The sequence below is a fragment of the Fulvia fulva genome, chromosome 2, assembly GCF_020509005.1.
Source record: "Fulvia fulva chromosome 2, complete sequence".
In the NCBI taxonomy this organism is placed as follows: Eukaryota; Fungi; Ascomycota; class Dothideomycetes; order Mycosphaerellales; family Mycosphaerellaceae; genus Fulvia; species Fulvia fulva.
Window position 1 is genome coordinate 1,503,120 of NC_063013.1, and position 20,421 is coordinate 1,523,540.

Genomic DNA, 20,421 nt, shown 5'->3' on the forward strand with positions numbered 1-20,421 from the left:
CTCAGCCAGGTTCACTCATAGTGGTGTCGTCTCCATCTGAGGTCGCTTTCTCGGTTGTGGAACCTCTAGTACCCTAGACCAGCGTTAGTACAGCCAGCCCCCGCACCATCGTCCAACGGTCCTACTGGGAAGGACTCACTCGCGGCGTCTCCATTGCCTTCTGTACAGCTTCACCATCTTCAGGACCAAGAATAGCATCCAGAATATCGTGAGCTGCCTCGCAAACCTCGTCTTCAATGCCAGCCTCATACACAAGCTGTTCACTAAACGCGATCCGAGTGAGGCTGACGAGGAATTTGTGGTAGCCACCATGCACTACTCGAAGCTTCTGAATGAGGACTGTAGGATCTTCAAACGCGTGAATGATGTGATGGAGTAGTCGGGTCGTCATGTTGACAAGCTGTATGGTGAGTCCATGTGGCGTCCTTTCCGGGCGAGGCATACCAAGAGAAGGTCGCTGAGAGTACAATCTCGACACTTGCGAATCGAGGAAGCGCACCAGTCTGCCGGTCGTGCTTCGATGCTGCGACAACAAGAGTGTGCCATGATCTGTCAGACACATGGCCCGGAACACCTTGAGCACATCGATATGTACATCGATGATTTCAACCTCTGTGTATGGCGCTTCATCCTTGGGTGGCTGACTCCATCAGTGATGATCACTTCAATTTAGCATTATTCAGACGTACCTTGAACTTTTCGAAGAGCAAAACAGTCAATCGCTCGATCGTCTGCCTCTCTTGCTGCGGCTGTGCTTCTGCATCGGGCATGATAGCACCGAATGTGGTCGATCTTGCCGAGGTGGTCAACATGCGAAGCATGGTGGTATTGTGGCTCTTTGGTTGCGCTTTGCCAAGAGTCTGCAGCACGAATTGGAACTCGATGGTCTTCCAGAACACTTCGTTCCGCCCAAAGGTTAAGGAAGCTGCGCCACATAGATTGTCGAGCAACTCCATTACGCTGTCCACATCCAATTGCTGAGCCCATAGGTCTTGATGTTGACTTTCCTCCTTCGTAAGGACCTGACCTTTGAGTACACGAGCGGCAGGCCTGGCAATGTAGTCGATGGTTCGACAGCAAAGTGGTATTGCCACTTCAATGAGCTTTGCCTTGGTCGAGGAAAGCTCGCCATACAGAGACAGGAAGAGCATATCGAGAATTAAGTAGAAGGGCGAGAAGTAGCTGTCTTCTAAACAGCCAGCCCACAAGCGCAGACATATCCTGGCGAGCTTGATAGGGAGATGGTCGTCATCGTCACCAGGTCGTGAAAGCTCATCGTGGAAGATCGAAGCGAGAGTCTTACCTGGGCTCGACGGGAACGAGTATTTGATGAACGCCTGCACAGTCCTCTCGTGGTCTTCTTTTGGCGTGTGATTGAGAATCTGATGGATGTACCTGTACTTTGCATCATCGTGCACCACGATGGTCTCGACGACTGGCGGACCAAACGATGAGGCAGTAGTCTGCTCGGTGCTGTCTTTGCGCAGAACGGGTTGTGGTTGCGTGAAAGACAGAGCAGGGACAGGGCTATCGTTAGCTGGCCTCTTTCGCTTCGCACCGACCTTGGGAGTGTGGTCGCCGCCTTTGTCTCGACTCTTGCTCGGACTTGGCTGCAGCTCAGTATCGTCAAACCCGTCGCCTAGGCCCGTCCTCTTGCTCTTTCGAGGCGTGTCTCGCTGAGTAGGCGCTCTTCTCGTACCAGCCGACCTCTTCGCACGCTCAGCTTCCTGGGCTAGATCGTGCTGCAGAAAGCGGTTGTCTGTCTCCATCTTCTCGCGTTCCTTCCGACTGGCGTCGATCTCAGCCTTTTGCCTCGCAGACTCATCAGAATGTAGCTTTTGCATAACAGACAACCTTGCCTCGAACCGCTTCTTCTCTTTCTCCTGATTGCTACGGACGATGGCGATCTCGCCCTGCTTAGCAAGAGCCTCATTCCGAGCTGCCTCTTCCGCGCGTCGCAACCGTTCTTGCTCAGCCTCAAGCTCTTGTATTCTGGCCAGCATAGCAGAAACGTCCATCGATCCGCCATTGGGTGCTGACTGCACTGGTTGTCCTCTGGCGAATCTAGTAAAGGTCTGGCTACCTAGCTCAGCGTCCGCAGCCGCAAATGCAGCCGCCGCCTCGAGATCCACATCCTTCTTCCAGGCCTGTCGTGGCGGCGGGCGGTTCTGATAGCTAGGTCTGGAGGCATTGGTCGGTCGTGACGCAGGCTCAGTGACCATGGATGGCTCGTCAGGGTTGATGACATCTTCATCGTCGAGTCCATAGTCGGACGAAGGCGGCTCCGGTGCACTGGCCGGAGGAGCATTGTTGACGATATGGGCGTAGTTCTGCGTGAGTGGCCGGTTGGGCTGTGGTGGTCGCCATGGCAGATTCCGGTTGAGGCCGCTGCCTCCTGCTCTGTTCAGACTGGCAGCATTGTGTGCCTGCTTTCGCAATGGCACAGACGGCTGTCGAACTACATTCACCGCTGACTTCTGTGTCGAGGTCAGGACAGCCTGCTGTTCGAGCTGGTCGAGGGTGTTGGAAGGGATATTGTCTAGGTCATCGTCGGAGAAGAAGTCGTCGTCGGATGCCATCGCTGCTCGCCTGGCACTCCATTTCCTCTAGCCACGCACACCCAACTCGCTCTATACCGAAAGCAATATCGTGCGGTGCTGTGTTGTGCGTGTCGGAGGATGGAACGCGTCGCTGCCGACCGAGGGACGCGCTAAGAAAGGCAAACGGCTGCAGCCTGCGTAATTTCCAGGATCAACTTTCACGTGAAGGCCCGCTGTCGTCACCGTGAAAGTCTGTCGCATGAACGCCTGCTTCCAGGTTGTTTCCCTTCGTCTGCCTGCCAGCGCGCCCATACACTTTCACGACCTTCACGATCCCAACATCACAGCGGACGCGACATGAGTACTGGGCCATACCAGAAGTATTGGATTGGACGTTGTGCTTAAGTGCACCTTTGCATCCTCCCACGTGCTCGAAAGGAGAGCTCTCCGCGACCGGCCGCCAGCAAACACTACACACACGGAACAGGCAACCTGTCACTTGATACAGCCTGCAGCGCACACCTACCGACCCTCTACCGAAGCTGCACGTGATCGTTTGCTGGTCTTTTTCGAACCATGACGAAGCCTAAGAAGGACGTCAAGTTCAACCATCGCGAGCGAAGATTGAGCAAGAGCAGCATGTCCGACTTCAACTACGAATCGCCGAATGATGAGCGAAGCCCGAGCAGACACAAAGGAGCGAAGAGTCCCACGAGGAATGGCGCACTCAGCAAACAGATCAGCAACGACCGGCCGTTAGTCGATAGAACCGACACCACGCAGAGCGGCTGGGCAACAGAAAATGAGGACGAGAAGGTACACAAATACCAGCTACTTTATCAGAAGAGAGGGTACTAACACGAGTTAGCCAAAAGCGCCGGAGCTCACTGAAGGCCAGAAGAAGTTCCAAACTTTCGTGACCCGATCGATATGGACCTTCGTCATGATAGGCGTCTTCTTCGCGTCCATGTTCGCCGGCCACATCTACATCATCATTCTGGCTACCGCAGTACAGATCATATCGTTCAAGGAAGTTATCTCGATCCAAAACGTTCCCAGCAGAGCAAGGTCGCTACGCTTCACCAAGACGCTCAACTGGTACTTTCTTGGCACGACCATGTACTTCCTGTACGGAGAGAGTGTGATATACTACTTCAAGCATATCGTGCTCATTGACCGCGTGCTGCTGCCATTTGCAACGCACCACAGATTCATCAGCTTCATGCTTTACATCATTGGTATGTTGTTCCAGATGAATGTTAGCACGCAAGCTGACTTCGATTTTAGGCTTCGTCTTCTTTGTCGGCTCCCTACAGAAGGGACACTACAAGTTCCAGTTCACACAGTTCGCATGGACACACATGGCGCTGTACCTGATTGTGGTGCAGGCTCATTTCATTATGAACAACATCTTCGAGGGCATGATCTGGTTCTTCCTGCCCATCAGCTTGGTCATCATCAACGACATCTTCGCATACATTTGTGGTATCACATTTGGCAGGACACAACTGATCAAGATCTCCCCGAAAAAGACTGTCGAAGGTATGTGCATATACGCAGCAGGGCAAGGTCAGCATACTAACATACTCTCAGGCTTCGTTGGTGCCTGGATCTGCACAATCATCCTTGGATTCTTCTTCGCCAACCTTCTAATGCGATCCAAGTACTTCGTCTGCCCGGTCAACGATCTTGGCGCGAACATCTTCACTGGCCTCGAGTGTGAAGTCAACCCAGTCTTCATCGCAAAGACATACCACATTCCCTTCATCCCACACACCTGGGACTTCCTGCCAACGACCATCACAGTGGCACCTATGCAGTTCCACATCATGGCGTTCGCAACATTCGCCTCACTCATCGCCCCCTTCGGAGGTTTCTTCGCATCTGGCTTGAAGCGTACCTTCAACATCAAGGACTTTGGCGACTCAATTCCCGGACACGGCGGCATGACCGACCGCATGGACTGTCAATTCGTCATGGGCTTCTTTGCCTACATGTACTACCAGTCCTTCATCGCCCTGCACAAAGCTAGTGTTGGTAGCGTTATTGAGACCGCAATCACAGGCTTGAGCCCAGAGGAGCAGATTGCTGTCGTGAAAGGACTTGCGCAGCACCTGTACAACCAAGGTGCAGTTAGCCACAAAGTGGTGGAATACCTTGGCCAGAACCTGCAGGTTGCGCTCAAGCGATGAACTTGAGAGTTCTTGACTATTGTTTCGTGGTCTGCGTTCGGAGCGAGCAGCAGCGCAATATGAGAGACAAAGTGCGCGCGCGTTATCGAAAGGTTGAAGACATTGCTTGTATCATAACGTGGGTACTCCTCTAATGCGGCGACATCAACTGTCATGGGTTTCGCTGTGACGTTCGTGTGTACGAAAGCATGCCAAGCTGACTGACCAACATTTTAGCGGCTTAGATTACATGTCCACAGACGAGACCACCATATATCACACCAGCAACCCACTCAAAACATCCATTGGCTTCCAAAACGCAGTATCGTGACGGTGCGATGACCATGCGTTACTTTGAAAGACATGCCACAGCTTCCGAGCACGCCGCAATGCGCAGTCATATATGCACAATAGCGGACACAGACGACACCTCGCAGCAGGAGCTCATCCCGGTCCTGCCGCTTGCGATCGTACTTTTTGCTGGAGAAGGGCCTTTTCCGATGTAGAAATACAGGTACGCGAGACGACTTGGTCGACGCCTTCCGCGGCCAGAACGCCGTGAACGCTTCCTGGCATTTCCGTTGAGACGCTTGCTCCGCGAATTTGTGTTATTTTGGTGGGATGTCGCCTGGGGTCGAAAGGCGGTGACCTGACGATCGATTGATCCTGGCAACTTAGTCTACCCCGCGATTGCCTCACATGCAAGTTGGAGCACGGAGGAACAACGCGTCCACGTTGAACTGGCGGCTGCAGCCTGCAGGATCCATTGGGACTGGTGAAACTTTGTTTGGGCAGCTTTCTCCAGATCCCGTCTTTGCTCACCTCTGATCTTGTGGGAAAAGTTGTTTCTCTTTGGCAACACAACTTGTCTTACAAGGGAAGAGAGAAGATGGCTTCATCAGCTGGTACCAACGAGGATCGTCAGGCGAGACAGAGGAAGCCGAGCACGTCGGCGCCTATTACTGATTTCCAGGGACCTGTGGGACCTGCTGGTATTTCGAGGCCAAAGGTATGTACCGGAGAAGGGAAGGCATCGATTAAGATGGGCGACTGGCAGTGGCCAGGATTGAATGTCGGGACTTCGGAACATGTCTGAAGAGCTGGCTGACACATCTGCCTGATAGCACAAGAGAACTGTGACGGGCTTCGCACCACAAGAGATCAAGAGCATTGAGGCGAGCATTCCCGAGGGTCAGAGAGAAGCGTAAGTTGTAGGCACTACCGAACCCTAGGTCTTGATTGCTGACGATCTATTGCAGATGGAGGAAATACGTCAGTAGCATGAGAATGATTCATTTGCCTGACTACTAACAACACACAGTCCGCACGCGAGTTCAAGGACAAGGACGAATTCGACGCCGAAGTTGTCCGACACATCGAAACCACCCTTGCTAGATCGTTGTTCAACTGCGATGAAGCAGCAGCATACTCTGGAACGGCATTGGCCTTCCGTGACCGCTTGGTCATTGAATGGAACAAGACACAGCAAAACCAGACCTCAGCCGATCCAAAGCGAGTCTACTACCTCTCGCTTGAGTTCTTGATGGGCCGAGCACTCGACAATGCCATGCTGAACACCGGCATGAAGGATGTTGCTGTGGACGGTCTCAAGGACCTTGGCTTCCGCGTGGAGGACATCATCACACAAGAGCGTGATGCTGCTCTCGGTAACGGTGGTCTCGGACGACTTGCTGCCTGCTTCCTCGACTCCCTCGCGACCCTCAACTACCCAGCCTGGGGTTACGCCCTTCGCTACCGATACGGTATTTTCAAGCAAGAGATTGTTGATGGCTACCAGGTCGAAGTTCCAGACTATTGGCTTGACTTCAACCCATGGGAGTTCCCACGTCACGATGTGACAGTAGACATCCAGTTCTACGGAAACGTCAGCAAGTACACAGACGACAAGACTGGCAAGCAGGTCAGCGTTTGGGAGAATGGCGAGATTGTCACTGCTGTTGCATACGATGCTCCCATTCCAGGATACGGCACAAAGACAACCAATAATCTTCGTCTGTGGTCAAGCAAGGCATCGCATGGCGAATTCGACTTCACCAAGTTCAACTCTGGAGAGTACGAGGCATCTGTTGCCGACCAGCAGCGTGCAGAGACCATCTCATCCGTGCTGTACCCCAACGACAGTCTGGAGAGTGGTAAGGAGCTTCGTCTCAAGCAGCAATACTTCTGGTGTGCTGCCTCACTCTTCGACATTGTCCGCCGATTCAAGAAGTCAAAGAAGGCTTGGAGCGAGTTTCCTAACCAGGTCGCTATCCAGCTCAACGACACTCACCCGACTCTCGCCATTCCCGAGCTTCAGCGTATCCTGATCGATCAGGAAGGTCTTGACTGGGATGAGGCTTGGTCGATTGTGCAGAAGACTTTCGGCTACACCAACCACACCGTGCTTCCTGAGGCTCTTGAGAAGTGGTCCGTTCCACTTATCCAGCACTTGCTGCCACGCCACCTCCAAATCATCTATGACATCAACCTTAACTTCCTGCAGTACGTCGAGCGCAACTTCCCGACGGAGCGTGAGATGCTCGGCCGCGTGTCGATCATCGAGGAGTCGCAGCCAAAGATGGTCCGCATGGCATACTTGGCTGTTATTGGTAGCCACAAGGTCAACGGTGTCGCTGAGCTGCACTCCGACCTGATCAAGACCACAATCTTCAAGGACTTCGTCAAGATTTACGGCCCAGATAAGTTCACGAACGTCACAAACGGTATTACCCCACGAAGATGGCTTCACCAGGCCAACCCACGCCTTTCCGAGCTTATCGCTAGCAAGCTTGGCGGCCACGACTTCCTTCGCGACCTCACCCAGCTCCACAAGATCGAGAACTTCGTCGATGACAAGGAGTTCCGAAAGGAATTCCAAGAGATCAAGTATGCAAACAAAGTCCGCCTGGCCAAAATGATTAAAGAGATGCACGGTATTACGGTCAACCCATCCAGCTTGTTCGACATTCAGGTCAAACGCATGCACGAGTACAAGAGACAGCAATTGAACATTTTCGGTGTGATACTCAGATACCTCGAGCTGAAGGAGATGTCGGCTGAGGACCGAAAGAAGGTCCAGCCGCGCGTCAGCATCTTTGGTGGCAAGGCAGCTCCCGGATACTGGATGGCCAAGACTGTCATCCACTTGATCAACCAGGTCGGAGCTGTGGTCAACAACGACAAGGAGATCGGTGATTTGCTCAAGGTGGTCTTCATCGAGGATTACAACGTTAGCAAGGCCGAGATCATCGTTCCAGGTAGCGATATCTCGGAGCACATCTCCACTGCTGGAACCGAAGCCTCCGGTACTTCGAACATGAAGTTTGTGCTCAACGGTGGTCTTATCATCGGTACCTGCGACGGTGCCAACATCGAGATCACCCGCGAGGTTGGCGAGGACAACATCTTCCTCTTCGGCAACCTTTCAGAGGACGTCGAAGATCTCCGACACTCGCACATGTACGGTGACTTCCAGCTCGACCCAATGCTCGAGCGCGTCTTCGACACCATCAAGAAGGGCACTTTCGGTGATGCTGGGCAGTTCTCTGCGCTCGTGAACAGTATTGTCGAACACGGAGACTACTACCTCGTGTCAGATGACTTTAAGAGCTACATCGATACGCAGAAGTTGATCGACGAGGCGTACAAGAACCAGGAGGAATGGTTGACCAAGACGATTACGTCTGTTGCTAGAATGGGATTCTTCAGCAGTGACAGGTATGCCCAATTTCGGTTCAGATTTGAGAAGCTTTGCTAACGATTCGTAAACAGATGTATCGACGAGTATGCCGAGATGATCTGGAACGTCGAGCCAGTGAAGCCAGCGCAGCAGAATGGTGCGTGAAACGCGTCGAACGATGGGCGGGAGGCGAGGTTGAGGAGACTGGTTGCGGCATACTCGGTGAGTGATGAGAGACAAGCTGCGGAGGATATGGAGGACTAGATTATGTGGGTGATCTAGGATAAACAGCGTCTTCATGAATCATGGTCGGCGTTTTGTGCATCCAATGGATGAATTCATGATGTGGTTCCAACTGTGTGGTATGGTTGGTTGACTTGAGACGGACGCTAACGGAAGCTGCTCAACGGCTATAATCTAACGGATCTGAGCGCACTGATTATGTCAGGTAGTGTTGAGGTAGTGTGCTGGATAAAGTCGTAGGATGGCGATGATATGCCCAACATTTGTCTATGGCATATGTGAAGGTTTGGATGGCATCTTCGATGGCTCGAGAATATGTTTTGCGTACTTTCGTAGGTTTATATCTTCTGCAACGTCGCGTATCTCATGTTACTAGCTGGAGACAGAAGACTGGTCTGACTATCTATGCACTGTGGACCGTCCACCGTTGGACTGGCAGCCACCACAGCTACCATAGATGTTGTGAGCAACGACCCGACGATAACAAACAGGTCATCAAGAAACTCTCGAGTACGCAGTATGTTGTGTAAGATGCAAAGCGACACCATTTCATCGATCATCATTGTGAATCGAGCTTATCGATAAACCAAAATCAGCGTCATCTCCCACTTCCAAGCTATCTTTCCGGCCCTTCACACCAATATGCCTCCATCAATACCCAAGAAAGCCCAGACCGAGGGCTCAGCCACCTTCGACCCTGACGCCTTCTTCGAAAGCTGGAGCAAAGAAGAAGCCCAACCCTTCCTCTACCAGAACGACTTCCGAAAGTTCATCATCAAAGGCTTCGGCCTTGGCCTGCGAGATGACTACCCGTACAAAGCCACCGCAGAAGTGACGCTCCTTCAGGCGCAGACGTATATCGAGTTTGGCGGCCAGAATGGTCTCCATGCGTGGTACCGTGATGCGGAAGGTCAAGCAGTAAGCCTTAGCCCAACCACAACATGAGATCCGGCCTCATCTCCAATACAGAAGTCCTAAGCTCCCTCCCAGAGGCCCTCCCCGACCGCTAGTGATATAGCCGCATACACCGACATCTTCCGTCCCACGACGAGTACCACCAAGGCTCTCAAGGCTCTCGAGTCCAATGCGAAAAAGGACTCTGTCCGCATGGATGCAGCGAAACATCTCCTCTCCCTCTACTCTCCACCCTCCGAGAGCTCGAAGCTGGTCGTGAACAAGTCGAAGACACACATCAACCCCTACCTCGAAGTCTGGGCCTGGTCCAACCAGAATCTGGAATGGGGCGGTCCAGAGGAGAGGACGAAAGATGTGAAGATCTCCCACGCCGTCCTGCCGATTCTATATCATCACTTTGGATGTGTGTGTCCCTCGTATGAAGCATTATCGTACATTCAGCAGGTAGCGAAGGGGCGAAGGGTGCTAGATCTGGGCAGTGGCAATGGATACTGGACGTACGTGTTGAGGAGGGTTGAGAGTAATTCGAAGAAGGCAGTGAAAGTGTTGCCGATTGATAATGGTCAGAGTGAGTGGAGAACGATGTGGGTGGGAGATACTGTGGAGGTCGACGGGGAGAAGTGGTTGAAGCAGAATGGAGGCGGGAAGGAGGATGTGTTGCTCTTAGTCTATCCTGTGGTGGGGCAGGAGTTCACAAGTAAGATGTTGAGGGCTTATGGTGAGTCGACATCACGATGGTGAAAGGGAGAAGATGTGCTGACAGTGACTTTGAAGCTGGCACCACGATCATTGCGGCTGGAACGCAGAACGTCAATGGTTTCACAGCTTTTGCCAAAGAGACGATTGCGGATTGGATGGCGAGAGAGATGTCCTCGTGGGAGAAAGTGTTGCAGATTCCATTGCCCAGCTTCGCTGGTAAGGACGAGGCGCTCTTCATTTTCGAGAAGAGGCCAGATGCTACAGCTTCGTAATCTTCTCAAGCAATCACGATATTGTAGTCGACCCACCACATCGACTATTGACTCAATTGCCGCCTTTTCTGCCCTCAGCCCAGCACCCATGCAAGGGCTGGTGACAGAGTACGTTGCCGGCTGAGGTCTCGACTTCACTTCTGAACATGCTGTCCAACGGGCGCATGACCAAGGGCTCGACGCGCTACAAGCTCAACTGTATCGGTACGGCCTTACTGGTGGGCTACACGCCCGCGCGTTCAAGCAAAGGCCTTTGCTTCAATGGTAAGCGAAGCGCTCGGCGGCAACCAACTTTGTCACCTGCCCTCGATGTACCTGCAGCCCAGGTCAAAGTCTGTCTACCACATCTTGTAGCTTCTCCTCACTCGATATATACCGGGATACCTCTTGGTCTATCACGGCATCTCTCCCAGCTCGACATTACCACCAGCAGCTCTGCGGACGACCATCTCGTCACCTGCGCCAAGATCGATCGCGAAGGCGACAGTCTCCCGGAGGGTGTGATGTCTCGTCTCTGCAACCACAAGTTTACGCTCAGCTTTACGACGGGCGGAGGCTTCTCCCTCAAGTGCCTTCCGGAAAGCTGCGATTCTCACTCATGGATGGACAAACAGCAAGCACCAGCGCTTCGCATAGCTCAGAGGCGTAGATGACCATCCGAAGGTACTGGTATCTCTTAGCTTGGCGTGGATATTGTGGCTGTAATGAAGCGTTCGCGCGCTATTACGATAAATCAGCTTGTCCGAGCTGCCAGACCGCAGTCTCGTGGCTCATGGAGTGTTGATGACACAGAGACGCGCAAAGCACTTCCCATGAACCTGTTCCCCCCTAATGCCAGACGTCTCTCATCAGTAGGTCAGCTTGTCGCCAAGAAAGTGAAGCGCCAGCAGAGGGAGTCGTGGATTTGAGCTAAGAAGGAAGACCAAGTTGGGCCACATAATAAATCTTCGAGGTTCTGATATGGGCCTCTGGCGGTCGTGGAGTGTCGATGCTGTTGCTGTTGCTCCATTGCCATCGCTCCCACCGACCGACACGGTTCAAAGCAGTCGGCATCTTCTATCTGCAGGCCAGCGTATGTTGTGACATGCGAAGCGATGCAAACAGGTCAGACAATCTGGGCGAGACATGGGGAAAGATGTGAAAGGGGATGAACCTCGAAGAGTCTTGATTGTATACATATCTGTACATTTATCGCGAAGCGCGCCGCCGCTCCAGCGCAGCAAGCTCCCTCCACGGCGCCGGTATGCCCACCAGGCCCTGCGATCAAAAGCTATAGTAACACAATGCCTGACGCGCTCACGTCAAAATCTCGCCCATGTCCACCATCTGTGGTTTCCAGCGCTTCATGAGATGGCCGCCCTCTACATCCGAAGGCACCACTATTTCCGTGTCCGGTGGGCTGTACAGATACCATGCTCTTAATGCTGCTGCAGCGGCTCTTATGCGGCCCTCATTCAGTGAAGCACCCGTGCCTTCGCCTAGCTTGTCGTTGCCGCTAAATACTCCAATTACGAAGACTGGTGTCCGCGAAAGTCGTCCAGTCTCACTGATGAGTCTGGCAACAGGCGGCTCAAAGCCCTCTCGTGCGCATAGCCTCGACAGATCTCGTGTGGGGTGTGTAAAGTTGAAGAGCTCGTGCAGCTTCAGGTGCCGGCTCAGGATGTGGGCCTTGTGGAATGACTTCGCGGCTTCAGTGCCCGCGTGGAGATATAGCGCGCCTGTGAGTGCCCGTATAAATCTTGCACTGGCGTTTTGAACCGTTTCTGGCTGTGTTTCCCGTGGAGTCAGGTCTTGTTGCTGTGTTCGCACTTCCGCCGCAGCTCCTTCCCCAGCTTCGGCACTGGGTGCGCCGGGGAATGGAGCTCGCTCATCAGCGGAAGACAGCTCATCGCGAAGATCGCCAAACTCGTCATCGTGTATGATTCTGCTGCTCATCCCGCGCCTGTAGTGTGGCTCATCGTTCCGCAACCCAAATCTTATCCTTTTGTTACCCGGCATATCCTTGAGCCTCATCGTCCCGCTCTCATCTAGGGCGTTACCAGCCGGCGTTCTCTTCAGCTGCAGAAGTCCAGGATCGACTTCAGGCCCCGGCGCCGCCACCACTTCCACACCCCACTCCCCTCGTAACGCAGCCAATGTTGGTGGTCCGACGTAGGCGTACTGTGCGGCGAACAGAACGGGCATCGGCAGGCGAGGATAGTGGCATATTATGTGCTCGGAAGTGTAATAACTCAGCAGCTCCTGGCCGAGTAGTGCCAAAGGAGCATTGTTGTAGCCGGGTCGTGCGTCCACTGAAGGGTCTATCAAACACCTCGCCAATGTCTGTAAAGGTAGCTTGGAAGGCAGCTGCAGTCTTGCATGCAATGCCGATAGCTTCGCCGACTTTACTGCTTCCCGGTGGCGTGGGAAGTTCGGCGGTATGTTTTGCTGTTCAACACCCTCCTCCCCATATGCCAATGCATCGTTCTGCTCCACTGCCGCAGCGTTCGATGCATGTCGCCTGCCATCGATATTCCGTTTCTGAGGCTGCAATGACTGTGCTTGCTGATGCTGTTGAGGTATGTTCCGCCTCGGTCTCGTCTCATGTGCTGTGGAAAAGGGACATCTCTGGGCGAAGAGGTATAACCGCGGGTTCCTAGGTGGCTGCAATTGGGATGCCCATCGATCTAGGCGTAGGCTCTTCATGTGCTATGGCATCCGGCGGTAATGGCTAAGGAAACGAGTGGTGTGCTGTGATGCGCGTGATGCTCCTTGAAACTTTTACTTGGAGCTGCACGCGATCATCGAAGTCCAATGTCTTGGCTTGCCGGGAGTCTCTCCGCAACGCCAGCGACCTCACCCAACATCACCTCCACTGCTGGACCTCTGTATACATCACAACAACACAATGAGAGTCACACAAATACTACGGGGCGGTGGAGGCAAGGTGCCGTATGTTCAGACTACGATATCGGGGGTCATGCGACGCGCAATGGCTGACAGATGAACAGCTACCCAAAGCACGTCTGGTCTCCCGCCGGAGGCTGGTACTCACAACCCGCGAACTGGAAAGCGAATACAGCAGTCATGGGAGGAGTGGTAGCGGGTATCGTTGCATTGGCTTGGGGATACAGCGCGGAGCATGAATTCAGGAATGAGATGCCAAGGGTACGTCTAAGCACGGAAAGAGAGCAGAGAGAATCCATGGGAGGAAGCACAGAAACGCGCTTACGGAAGGCGTACGGAACACTTTCTGTGACCACTGCTAATAGTACTCGCAGCCCGATAGATTCTTCCCATCGCGATACTGGAGCAGGCAGATCATCGAGCACGAGCGAGCACAGAAAGCTAAGGAGAGCGAGTCATGAGGAAGGAGCGAGGAGTGGCGTTTATTATGGATTCGTAAGGCAAGGGCATTGTATATACCACCAAGCAGCCTTGCAACCCGTCAATGGAGACATTCACGATCATATGCGAGAGTGCTGAGTAATGGCACGTCCTTCATTGGTGGACAAGGGCAACATGAAAGTGAGGTACATCGCAGGTCACAATATGCCCTCTGCGCACACAAACTCAGGTAAACTGGCACAGGGAGCGTTTCATCATGGCCTCACCTGCTCGGCTCCATACATGGTTGGATAGACTGGCAGATTCATCGCTTACAGCATAATCTAGCACATAGTGTCCACTCCGCTTCCTCCATCGACCACGAACGACATCGGCATCATCAACTACCATGGAGTGGCAACAAGGCGTGCGTGTGATGCTAGAGAAATCAGATGGCCTTGCCATTGCTACCTCATCACGGGGATTGTTTCGTGAAGGACCAGACCAGCACTTCCGCATTCATGTCCAATTCGAAGACGATTTCGACCTCAAAGGAGCCAGTGTCGTTAAGGTTGTGCTCGTGATCGGATACGAAACCCAGCTACCGGGATCACTCGAGGACCTCCAGTGTTATGCCATCGACAAAGCACACCTCATCGGAGCACATACGTTCGACAGCTTGGTGACCTGGAAAGGGGGCTCTCGGCCCGTGCACACTCCCTTGACTATACCAGTACCGGGTCGGCGTAAGTCACGTCCACTTCTACATCTGGACACAATGTTGACATCGGATTGCAGCACGTCCCGAGAAAGGACTGTGGCTCGACGATTTCAATACAGAGAAAGGCGGTATTGCGGTCTTTGTCGTTCGGGGTCATTGCCTCGGAGCTGAACACAATCCCGAACGTCGTCGAAGAGAGAGTACAGATCCTCCAGCACGATGCCGGTAAGTCACAGCGAAAGGGCGTATAGCGACCTTGACTGCGCTGACTGATTACAGCTTCGAAACAGCTGACCACGGGCGCATCATCCCCTGGGACTGGTTCAAAGCACTCGACGAGCCACATGGGGAACCTCTGATATTCGACTTCCGCAACCGATGGGAGGACGAGACGCTCACGCAGCCTGGGAAGCGGCGCGCCGAACGCGAACTACTGAAGACTTCGCATGAGCTCGCCCGGCATCTTCGGGATAAAACTACCACCGCACCTACTGGCTTCAAGCGATCACGCAGACTAGCCGTCAAGGAGAAGGAGACCCTGCAGAGTTCCACGGAGCGCTCACGCCGTAGCCTCTTCCAGGACAACAGAGCCAGCAATATTACCCCTTTTGGCTACTCAGACGAATGTGACCAAGACGACGAGGAGATCCTTGAACAGAAACCACCAACACGAGACGTCAAGAAAGAGATCATCGAGATAGCTGACAATGACGACAACATCCAGCCGATCTTTCCCTCCATCACAGCACCACTCGTGATTGTACCGGCTCCGAGCCCGCAGGTGTCATCGAATCACGCACTAGACGACGACAATGAGATGCTCAAGCTGCGGCTTGAGAACAGCCGCCTGAAACAAAAGCAGCGCAAGATGAAGCTGAAAAGACAAGATCCAGAAATCGATCTGGATGAGGATGCCGAGCTGGTGGATATGCAGCTGGAGGAGAATGAGATCAAACAGATGCTGAGGAAGAAGGAGTTGAAGTAGACAATGAGGAAAGAGGAAGAGCAGAAGGACGATACGATGAATCACAAACATAAGGAAGGATCGTCATCCGGCGGAAGTGACCTTGCCATTTAGCAATAGCTTTTGCGAAGCGACAGGCATGCAGTAACTTGGCGCAGTGCGCAAAAGTAGAACCCATTGGTATGATGGCCGTCTGGGAAAGTTCCAGCGAAGCTCAAACAGCGTCAATGAGACTTCAAGTGTCCTCCGGGTATAGGAAGTTGAGACGAAGCTGAAGTGCAGTCGAGACTTCCCTTCGAGCAACAACAAAACGCTTGGCATCAGACCCAATACCACACCTACCCAGCAATAACACTCGTACAATCAACAAACCTCGCCCGGTCCGCCTGCGGTATCCCCAAAAGACTCAACTTCTCCATAGCCACCACAAAATCCGCATTCCACGCCCTCACACTCCTCGCATACCTCTCAAAGAACGGCCTCGTCGTCCCATCAGCAGCAAGATTCCTATCACTCTCGAAATCAAACACACCCGTCTCATTCTTCGAATCCAGTACTTCGCTGTAGTAAACAGTATCCCATACCGTCGGCGTACTATCCTGACTCCCAGCAGCCGGGATCCCATTAATCTGCTGCGCAAACGCCTGACTGACAGAATGCGCCCCGATGAGAGCGGCGAGATCTTGCGCTGATATTCCCTTGTCGGCGAAGAGACCGATTAGGCTATCGGCATCTGCGCCGGGGCCGAAACCAGGTGGGAGGAGACCTGGTGGTGCGGCGGCGGAGTTGTCTTTACGGCCTACCCATGTTCTCACAAGAGGACCACCGGCGCATGCGCGGGTTCCTAGGTTTCCTGCGAACTGGACGAGGTCTGCTGCTGAGATATTGTGGGAGGCGTGGTATTGGGTGTAGACTTCTGTCAAGTTCCCGCGGAAAGCTTGGAGAGGGTCGTTATCGGCTCTTGCAGCTTCTTCGTCATTCAGGAGGAGGGAGCCGTCTGCACCGCCGGCTGCTGGGGCATAGAAGGGGGTGGATTTAGAGGTCGTTGCTGCGAGGTACGTCAGTCTGCATTCATGTAGCATACGGCAAAGCTTGATATTTGATACGTACCAGCATCATGAAACGCAAAGCGAATAGCAAAACTCGCGCCCCTTGAACACCCCGCGAACCTGGGCCATAGATTCGCTCGGATCTCTCGCCATACTGCAGGGCATCCTCCTCCTCCACCACCACCACCGCCTTCCTGCACGTCGGCTTCACTCTGTCTGGGTTGCTGAAAATCCCTAGTATCGAACCTATCCGGCAACGCACCTGCAGCCAGAACCTGCAGCGCAATCAATCCGAAACTCAACATGCTGTTCCGACAGGACGAGAGATATGCCGGTTCCAAGAAGTGACAGTGGATCGACGACGGGTAGTCTGCGTAGCCTGCGTTTGACAGAGGAGACCCGATGCTTCTTATCTCGGTGTGAAACGTAAGCGGCAGGAGGAAGGACTCCTTGCCCTGGGTTGAGGCATAACTTATATCTCCGCTTCTACACACTGTCAGCGATATCCGCACGCTCCGTTCTCCTCACTCAAAAGCACTCAGTAGTGTCAGGCGAGACGTGCAGAGAGGGCCACAGTCAATATTGCATCCTGCTGTATTTAGGTTGTACCTCAAGCGAGGTAGTGGTCGGTGAGGCGTCCTGCGTGTGTTCGACCTATAGCATCAGTGGTCTTTGTCAACAAAACTGCTCAGAGGATCGACAGAGAGCAGGGATGTGTGCATTGCTGCGTTCTGCATGTGCGCCGTACATGCACGGTAAGATCAGCTCCATGGGTCGTTGGAGTGGCGGTGCGCATGCTCGTGCAGGTGCTGTCGGTGTGACACTTCTTCCGCTGGAACGTTATTCTTGCCGTGCAGTGCATCTCATGAGTATCGTCGTGGCAGTCGATGCCACAGCATCAGGTCTGGCACTGGTCGACGCGACTCAGGCGAGTCCGATGCCACGACGCATTAGCCACGTGAGGCCTGAACACCACGACTTGGCCGAGTGCTGGGGCCTAAGGGATCAAGTGCTGGAAAGCTGCTTGTCTTCGGACAGAAGTGGGCCACACTTCCACAACTCAGCCAGAACTGGCAACAGCGCTATGCTCATAGGTGGTCAGCAGAGTCATGGCATCGTTCAATTGGCGGTAAAAAGTCCGAAGCTGCATGCAGGGTCGTGCGCGTTGCATACATTTACACAACTTGATTGATTCTTGCAAAGCCAGCACACTTGAGGTTTGTTCTTGGCTACGTCGCCGACCTCGCCCGTATGAGCATATTGGCGACTCAGATGTGATTGCGCGGTGACTGATGGGCCAGAAGGGTGAGCTGAGATTGCTTGGCGGCTTACCAAAGGAAGGGAATACGAGCTCGTCAAGGCTGTTGTGGAACATTGGATTACTTGTTGGTGGCGAGCGGAGGCATACAGTCCGACTGCTTGGTCAGAGAGCAGACATTGTACGGCCGGTGAAGTTCGAGGTTTCAGCACGCCACTGTCGATGGCTGGACATCAGGCATGTGAAGCTGTGAGAAAGACGCGCTGCAGCGACCAGCACCAGAGATGTTGTTCCTGAAGTGCAGAGCAGCTGAAGTAGTGAATGAGCATTGGGGGTCGGTGTTGAAAAACCAACCACAACAGCAAGCAAGCACTAAAGCAACGATCATCAGTAAAGCAAAGCTATTCATCAAGCGTTCGTAACGATCCTGTCGGGCATAAACAAGTTGTACACTGCAGCATGGGTATCCTTCCAATAATCAATAGCCTTCAGCACTTATGCTTTCTGTTCAATAACCACACTACGACACCAATGACTCGATCCTGTGAGTGGAAATGCATTAGCTGAGATCAAGAGCAGTCAGTCGAGATCTCGGCAGGTCCGGCTGAGTGTGCAGAGCGTAGGGCGCTTGGGGATAACATACATGATCCAGGTCCCCTGTCGTTTGCGTTTAGCCGCTACGCCTTCAGGCAGCTGGCACATGTTTCTTCTGCGCTGCTTCGTATAGAGCTGCGAGCGCTCCAATGGCACTGCCGATGAGAGTCGCAGTATGACCACCATACAACGCCAGCTCGACACGCTCCGCCGCGATGGGGTCGATCCAGCCTCCAAAAGTGACGCCTTGGTTATAGACGAGCCAGGTGGCAAGCGCTTTCACAACGTGAAAAGTCAATGGATCAGCAGCATATCTCGCCACTGGCACAATGCGCGATCCACGCTTGACATCCCGGATGGTCAAGTTGTAGAAGTATGCAAATAGTGACGGCACAAAGATCGATGTGCTGGCCCAGAGCAAAGTAGCAGACCAGTAGTATCCAGTCAGCAAGATGAAGAGGTCTGGTGCGAAGACCGCAAAGCTATTGAGCAGACATATCAGCGCTGATTGTGCTGCTGCCTCCGCTGCGGTGAGCTTACCTCGACGTGAAAGGTGTTGACGGAATTTCCATCACGTATTGCCATGGCATCAGGTTCCTTTGAAGCGCGAAAGCCTCAATCAGCAGGAATGTCATCTGGATGGCGGTCACAGAAGACAAAGTATCTCGCACGTTCTGGACGTAATCGTTGACGCCCAGCATGGCATACAAGTCTTCAACCTTCTGTACGAAAGCCCTCGATTCGTACTCGACCACATCGGCGACGTCAGCGGGCGAAGGTGGACCTGGCAGTTCAGATCGGCGACGTTGCCTGCCAACGGGTCGCGCTGCAGGCGTGCGGGCGGTTAGCTGTCCAGATGGCGATAGTGCTGACGAGACAGTGTTAACGGCGCGACGTGCCGAGGAGGTTGCAGTCGCGACTGCTGCCGCGACAGGTGAGGACATAGGGCCATCGTCTCTGTAGAGATTTTAGAAGTGCTTGAAGGGCCACGTGCAATGGCGTCGGCTTACTCTGGCTCTTGCTTGATTTGTGTCGCCCGTCGACCTGCATTGACAGAGAAACGTTAGCTGAAGTTGCAAAGCACAGTACATCGTCGTAGCAGCAATCGTATTGTCGAAGCGTAAATTGAGCACTGCTGGCGCGATCATGACACTGCTCGATGCTCGTCCACGGAATGCGCACCTCTTGCTTTCACGACGCTTTTGATCTCGTTGTCCTCGGCAGGAACGTAGATGCTATCGCGTGGTGGTCGTCCTCTTGCAGGCGTTTGAGCGCGTTTTCCATAGTAGTCCTCAAACACCGACATGCGCGATAACGTCGTCGCATTCAGATCCAGATATGTCTCGAGGTTTGCAAGAATCTCATCCTTCAGCAGCGAGTCCTCTTGCGGAAGTCCAGCTTCGACTGACAATTCGAGAAGGGCAGCCTTCTTCTGGCGTTGCAGCCAGGAATGCGCCATGGCGGTGACGGTGGAGTGACGACGTCGGAGTGCGTTGAGAGTGGTACGGCCGGTGTCGCGTAAAGTATGCGATCGCGATCAGCGTATGTAGAGTATCTGTACTGTATGAGTGATGTTCGGCGTGGGCGTGGTCCAAGTCGCGTGAGTGTTGGTGAACGAAGCAGTCGTAAACAAGAGCGCGTCAGATCAACACCGCGTTGCCATCAGCTCGGCAGGCGCCGCTGTCGCCAAGGAAAGCGCATCCAGCTTCGCCTTTCACAGGCAGGAGCAATACCGGCGTTGGGTGACCGTACGTACATACATGTACACTACTACGTTGACGTTGCTATTGCAGTACGATAGGGTGGTGGTGGTATGTGCAGAGTGATAAGAAGAGACACGTTGAGACAACCCTTTCTCCAGCAATTTCGACGTCATCGTCGGCCTCCGGAAAGCACTTTTCTCGACCACTCTTTGAAGTCCGAGGGTCCTGGAGGAGACACCTCTCCGACGACTTATCACCGCAGACGACGCCAGCACATATCCCAGCAGCGAGCCACCGAACGACCAGT

The 20,421-nt window shown here is 53.5% G+C and overlaps 9 protein-coding genes across 9 annotated transcripts; 5 read left to right on the forward strand and 4 right to left on the reverse strand.

Moving 5' to 3' along the window:
• Window position 1: 1 nt before the first annotated feature.
• Window positions 2-2,579, reverse strand: CLAFUR5_02692 (uncharacterized protein; the record flags this gene model as incomplete). Its single annotated transcript, XM_047901840.1, has 3 exons — window positions 2-73; window positions 140-640; window positions 690-2,579. The coding sequence occupies 3 exons, from the start codon at window positions 2,577-2,579 to the stop codon at window positions 2-4; spliced, it is 2,463 nt and encodes an 820-aa protein (XP_047758435.1).
• A 537-nt stretch (window positions 2,580-3,116) lies between these two features.
• Window positions 3,117-4,732, forward strand: CLAFUR5_02693 (Putative phosphatidate cytidylyltransferase; the record flags this gene model as incomplete). The annotated part of the gene is made up of 4 exons (XM_047901841.1): window positions 3,117-3,356; window positions 3,409-3,778; window positions 3,828-4,082; window positions 4,134-4,732. 4 exons carry the CDS (start codon window positions 3,117-3,119, stop codon window positions 4,730-4,732), a joined length of 1,464 nt encoding a protein of 487 aa, XP_047758434.1.
• Window positions 4,733-5,600: 868 nt separating this feature from the next.
• On the forward strand, window positions 5,601-8,555 carry CLAFUR5_02694 (Glycogen phosphorylase; the record flags this gene model as incomplete). Its single annotated transcript, XM_047901842.1, has 5 exons — window positions 5,601-5,720; window positions 5,836-5,915; window positions 5,971-5,983; window positions 6,033-8,428; window positions 8,483-8,555. The coding sequence occupies 5 exons, from the start codon at window positions 5,601-5,603 to the stop codon at window positions 8,553-8,555; spliced, it is 2,682 nt and encodes an 893-aa protein (XP_047758429.1).
• Window positions 8,556-9,275: 720 nt separating this feature from the next.
• CLAFUR5_02695 (uncharacterized protein) lies at window positions 9,276-10,519 on the forward strand (the record flags this gene model as incomplete). Its single annotated transcript, XM_047901843.1, has 3 exons — window positions 9,276-9,551; window positions 9,624-10,266; window positions 10,323-10,519. 3 exons carry the CDS (start codon window positions 9,276-9,278, stop codon window positions 10,517-10,519), a joined length of 1,116 nt encoding a protein of 371 aa, XP_047758428.1.
• Window positions 10,520-11,815: 1,296 nt separating this feature from the next.
• CLAFUR5_02696 (54S ribosomal protein L3, mitochondrial) lies at window positions 11,816-13,204 on the reverse strand (the record flags this gene model as incomplete). The annotated part of the gene is made up of 1 exon (XM_047901844.1): window positions 11,816-13,204. The coding sequence occupies one exon, from the start codon at window positions 13,202-13,204 to the stop codon at window positions 11,816-11,818; it is 1,389 nt and encodes a 462-aa protein (XP_047758431.1).
• A 202-nt stretch (window positions 13,205-13,406) lies between these two features.
• Window positions 13,407-13,866, forward strand: CLAFUR5_02697 (uncharacterized protein; the record flags this gene model as incomplete). The annotated part of the gene is made up of 3 exons (XM_047901845.1): window positions 13,407-13,450; window positions 13,510-13,666; window positions 13,780-13,866. 3 exons carry the CDS (start codon window positions 13,407-13,409, stop codon window positions 13,864-13,866), a joined length of 288 nt encoding a protein of 95 aa, XP_047758430.1.
• Window positions 13,867-14,234: 368 nt separating this feature from the next.
• Window positions 14,235-15,531, forward strand: CLAFUR5_02698 (uncharacterized protein; the record flags this gene model as incomplete). Its single annotated transcript, XM_047901846.1, has 3 exons — window positions 14,235-14,571; window positions 14,624-14,771; window positions 14,826-15,531. 3 exons carry the CDS (start codon window positions 14,235-14,237, stop codon window positions 15,529-15,531), a joined length of 1,191 nt encoding a protein of 396 aa, XP_047758427.1.
• A 317-nt stretch (window positions 15,532-15,848) lies between these two features.
• Window positions 15,849-16,864, reverse strand: CLAFUR5_02699 (Versatile peroxidase VPL1; the record flags this gene model as incomplete). The annotated part of the gene is made up of 2 exons (XM_047901847.1): window positions 15,849-16,558; window positions 16,621-16,864. The coding sequence occupies 2 exons, from the start codon at window positions 16,862-16,864 to the stop codon at window positions 15,849-15,851; spliced, it is 954 nt and encodes a 317-aa protein (XP_047758426.1).
• A 1,638-nt stretch (window positions 16,865-18,502) lies between these two features.
• On the reverse strand, window positions 18,503-19,870 carry CLAFUR5_02700 (uncharacterized protein; the record flags this gene model as incomplete). The annotated part of the gene is made up of 4 exons (XM_047901848.1): window positions 18,503-18,893; window positions 18,952-19,368; window positions 19,422-19,455; window positions 19,594-19,870. The coding sequence occupies 4 exons, from the start codon at window positions 19,868-19,870 to the stop codon at window positions 18,503-18,505; spliced, it is 1,119 nt and encodes a 372-aa protein (XP_047758186.1).
• Window positions 19,871-20,421: the final 551 nt, after the last annotated feature.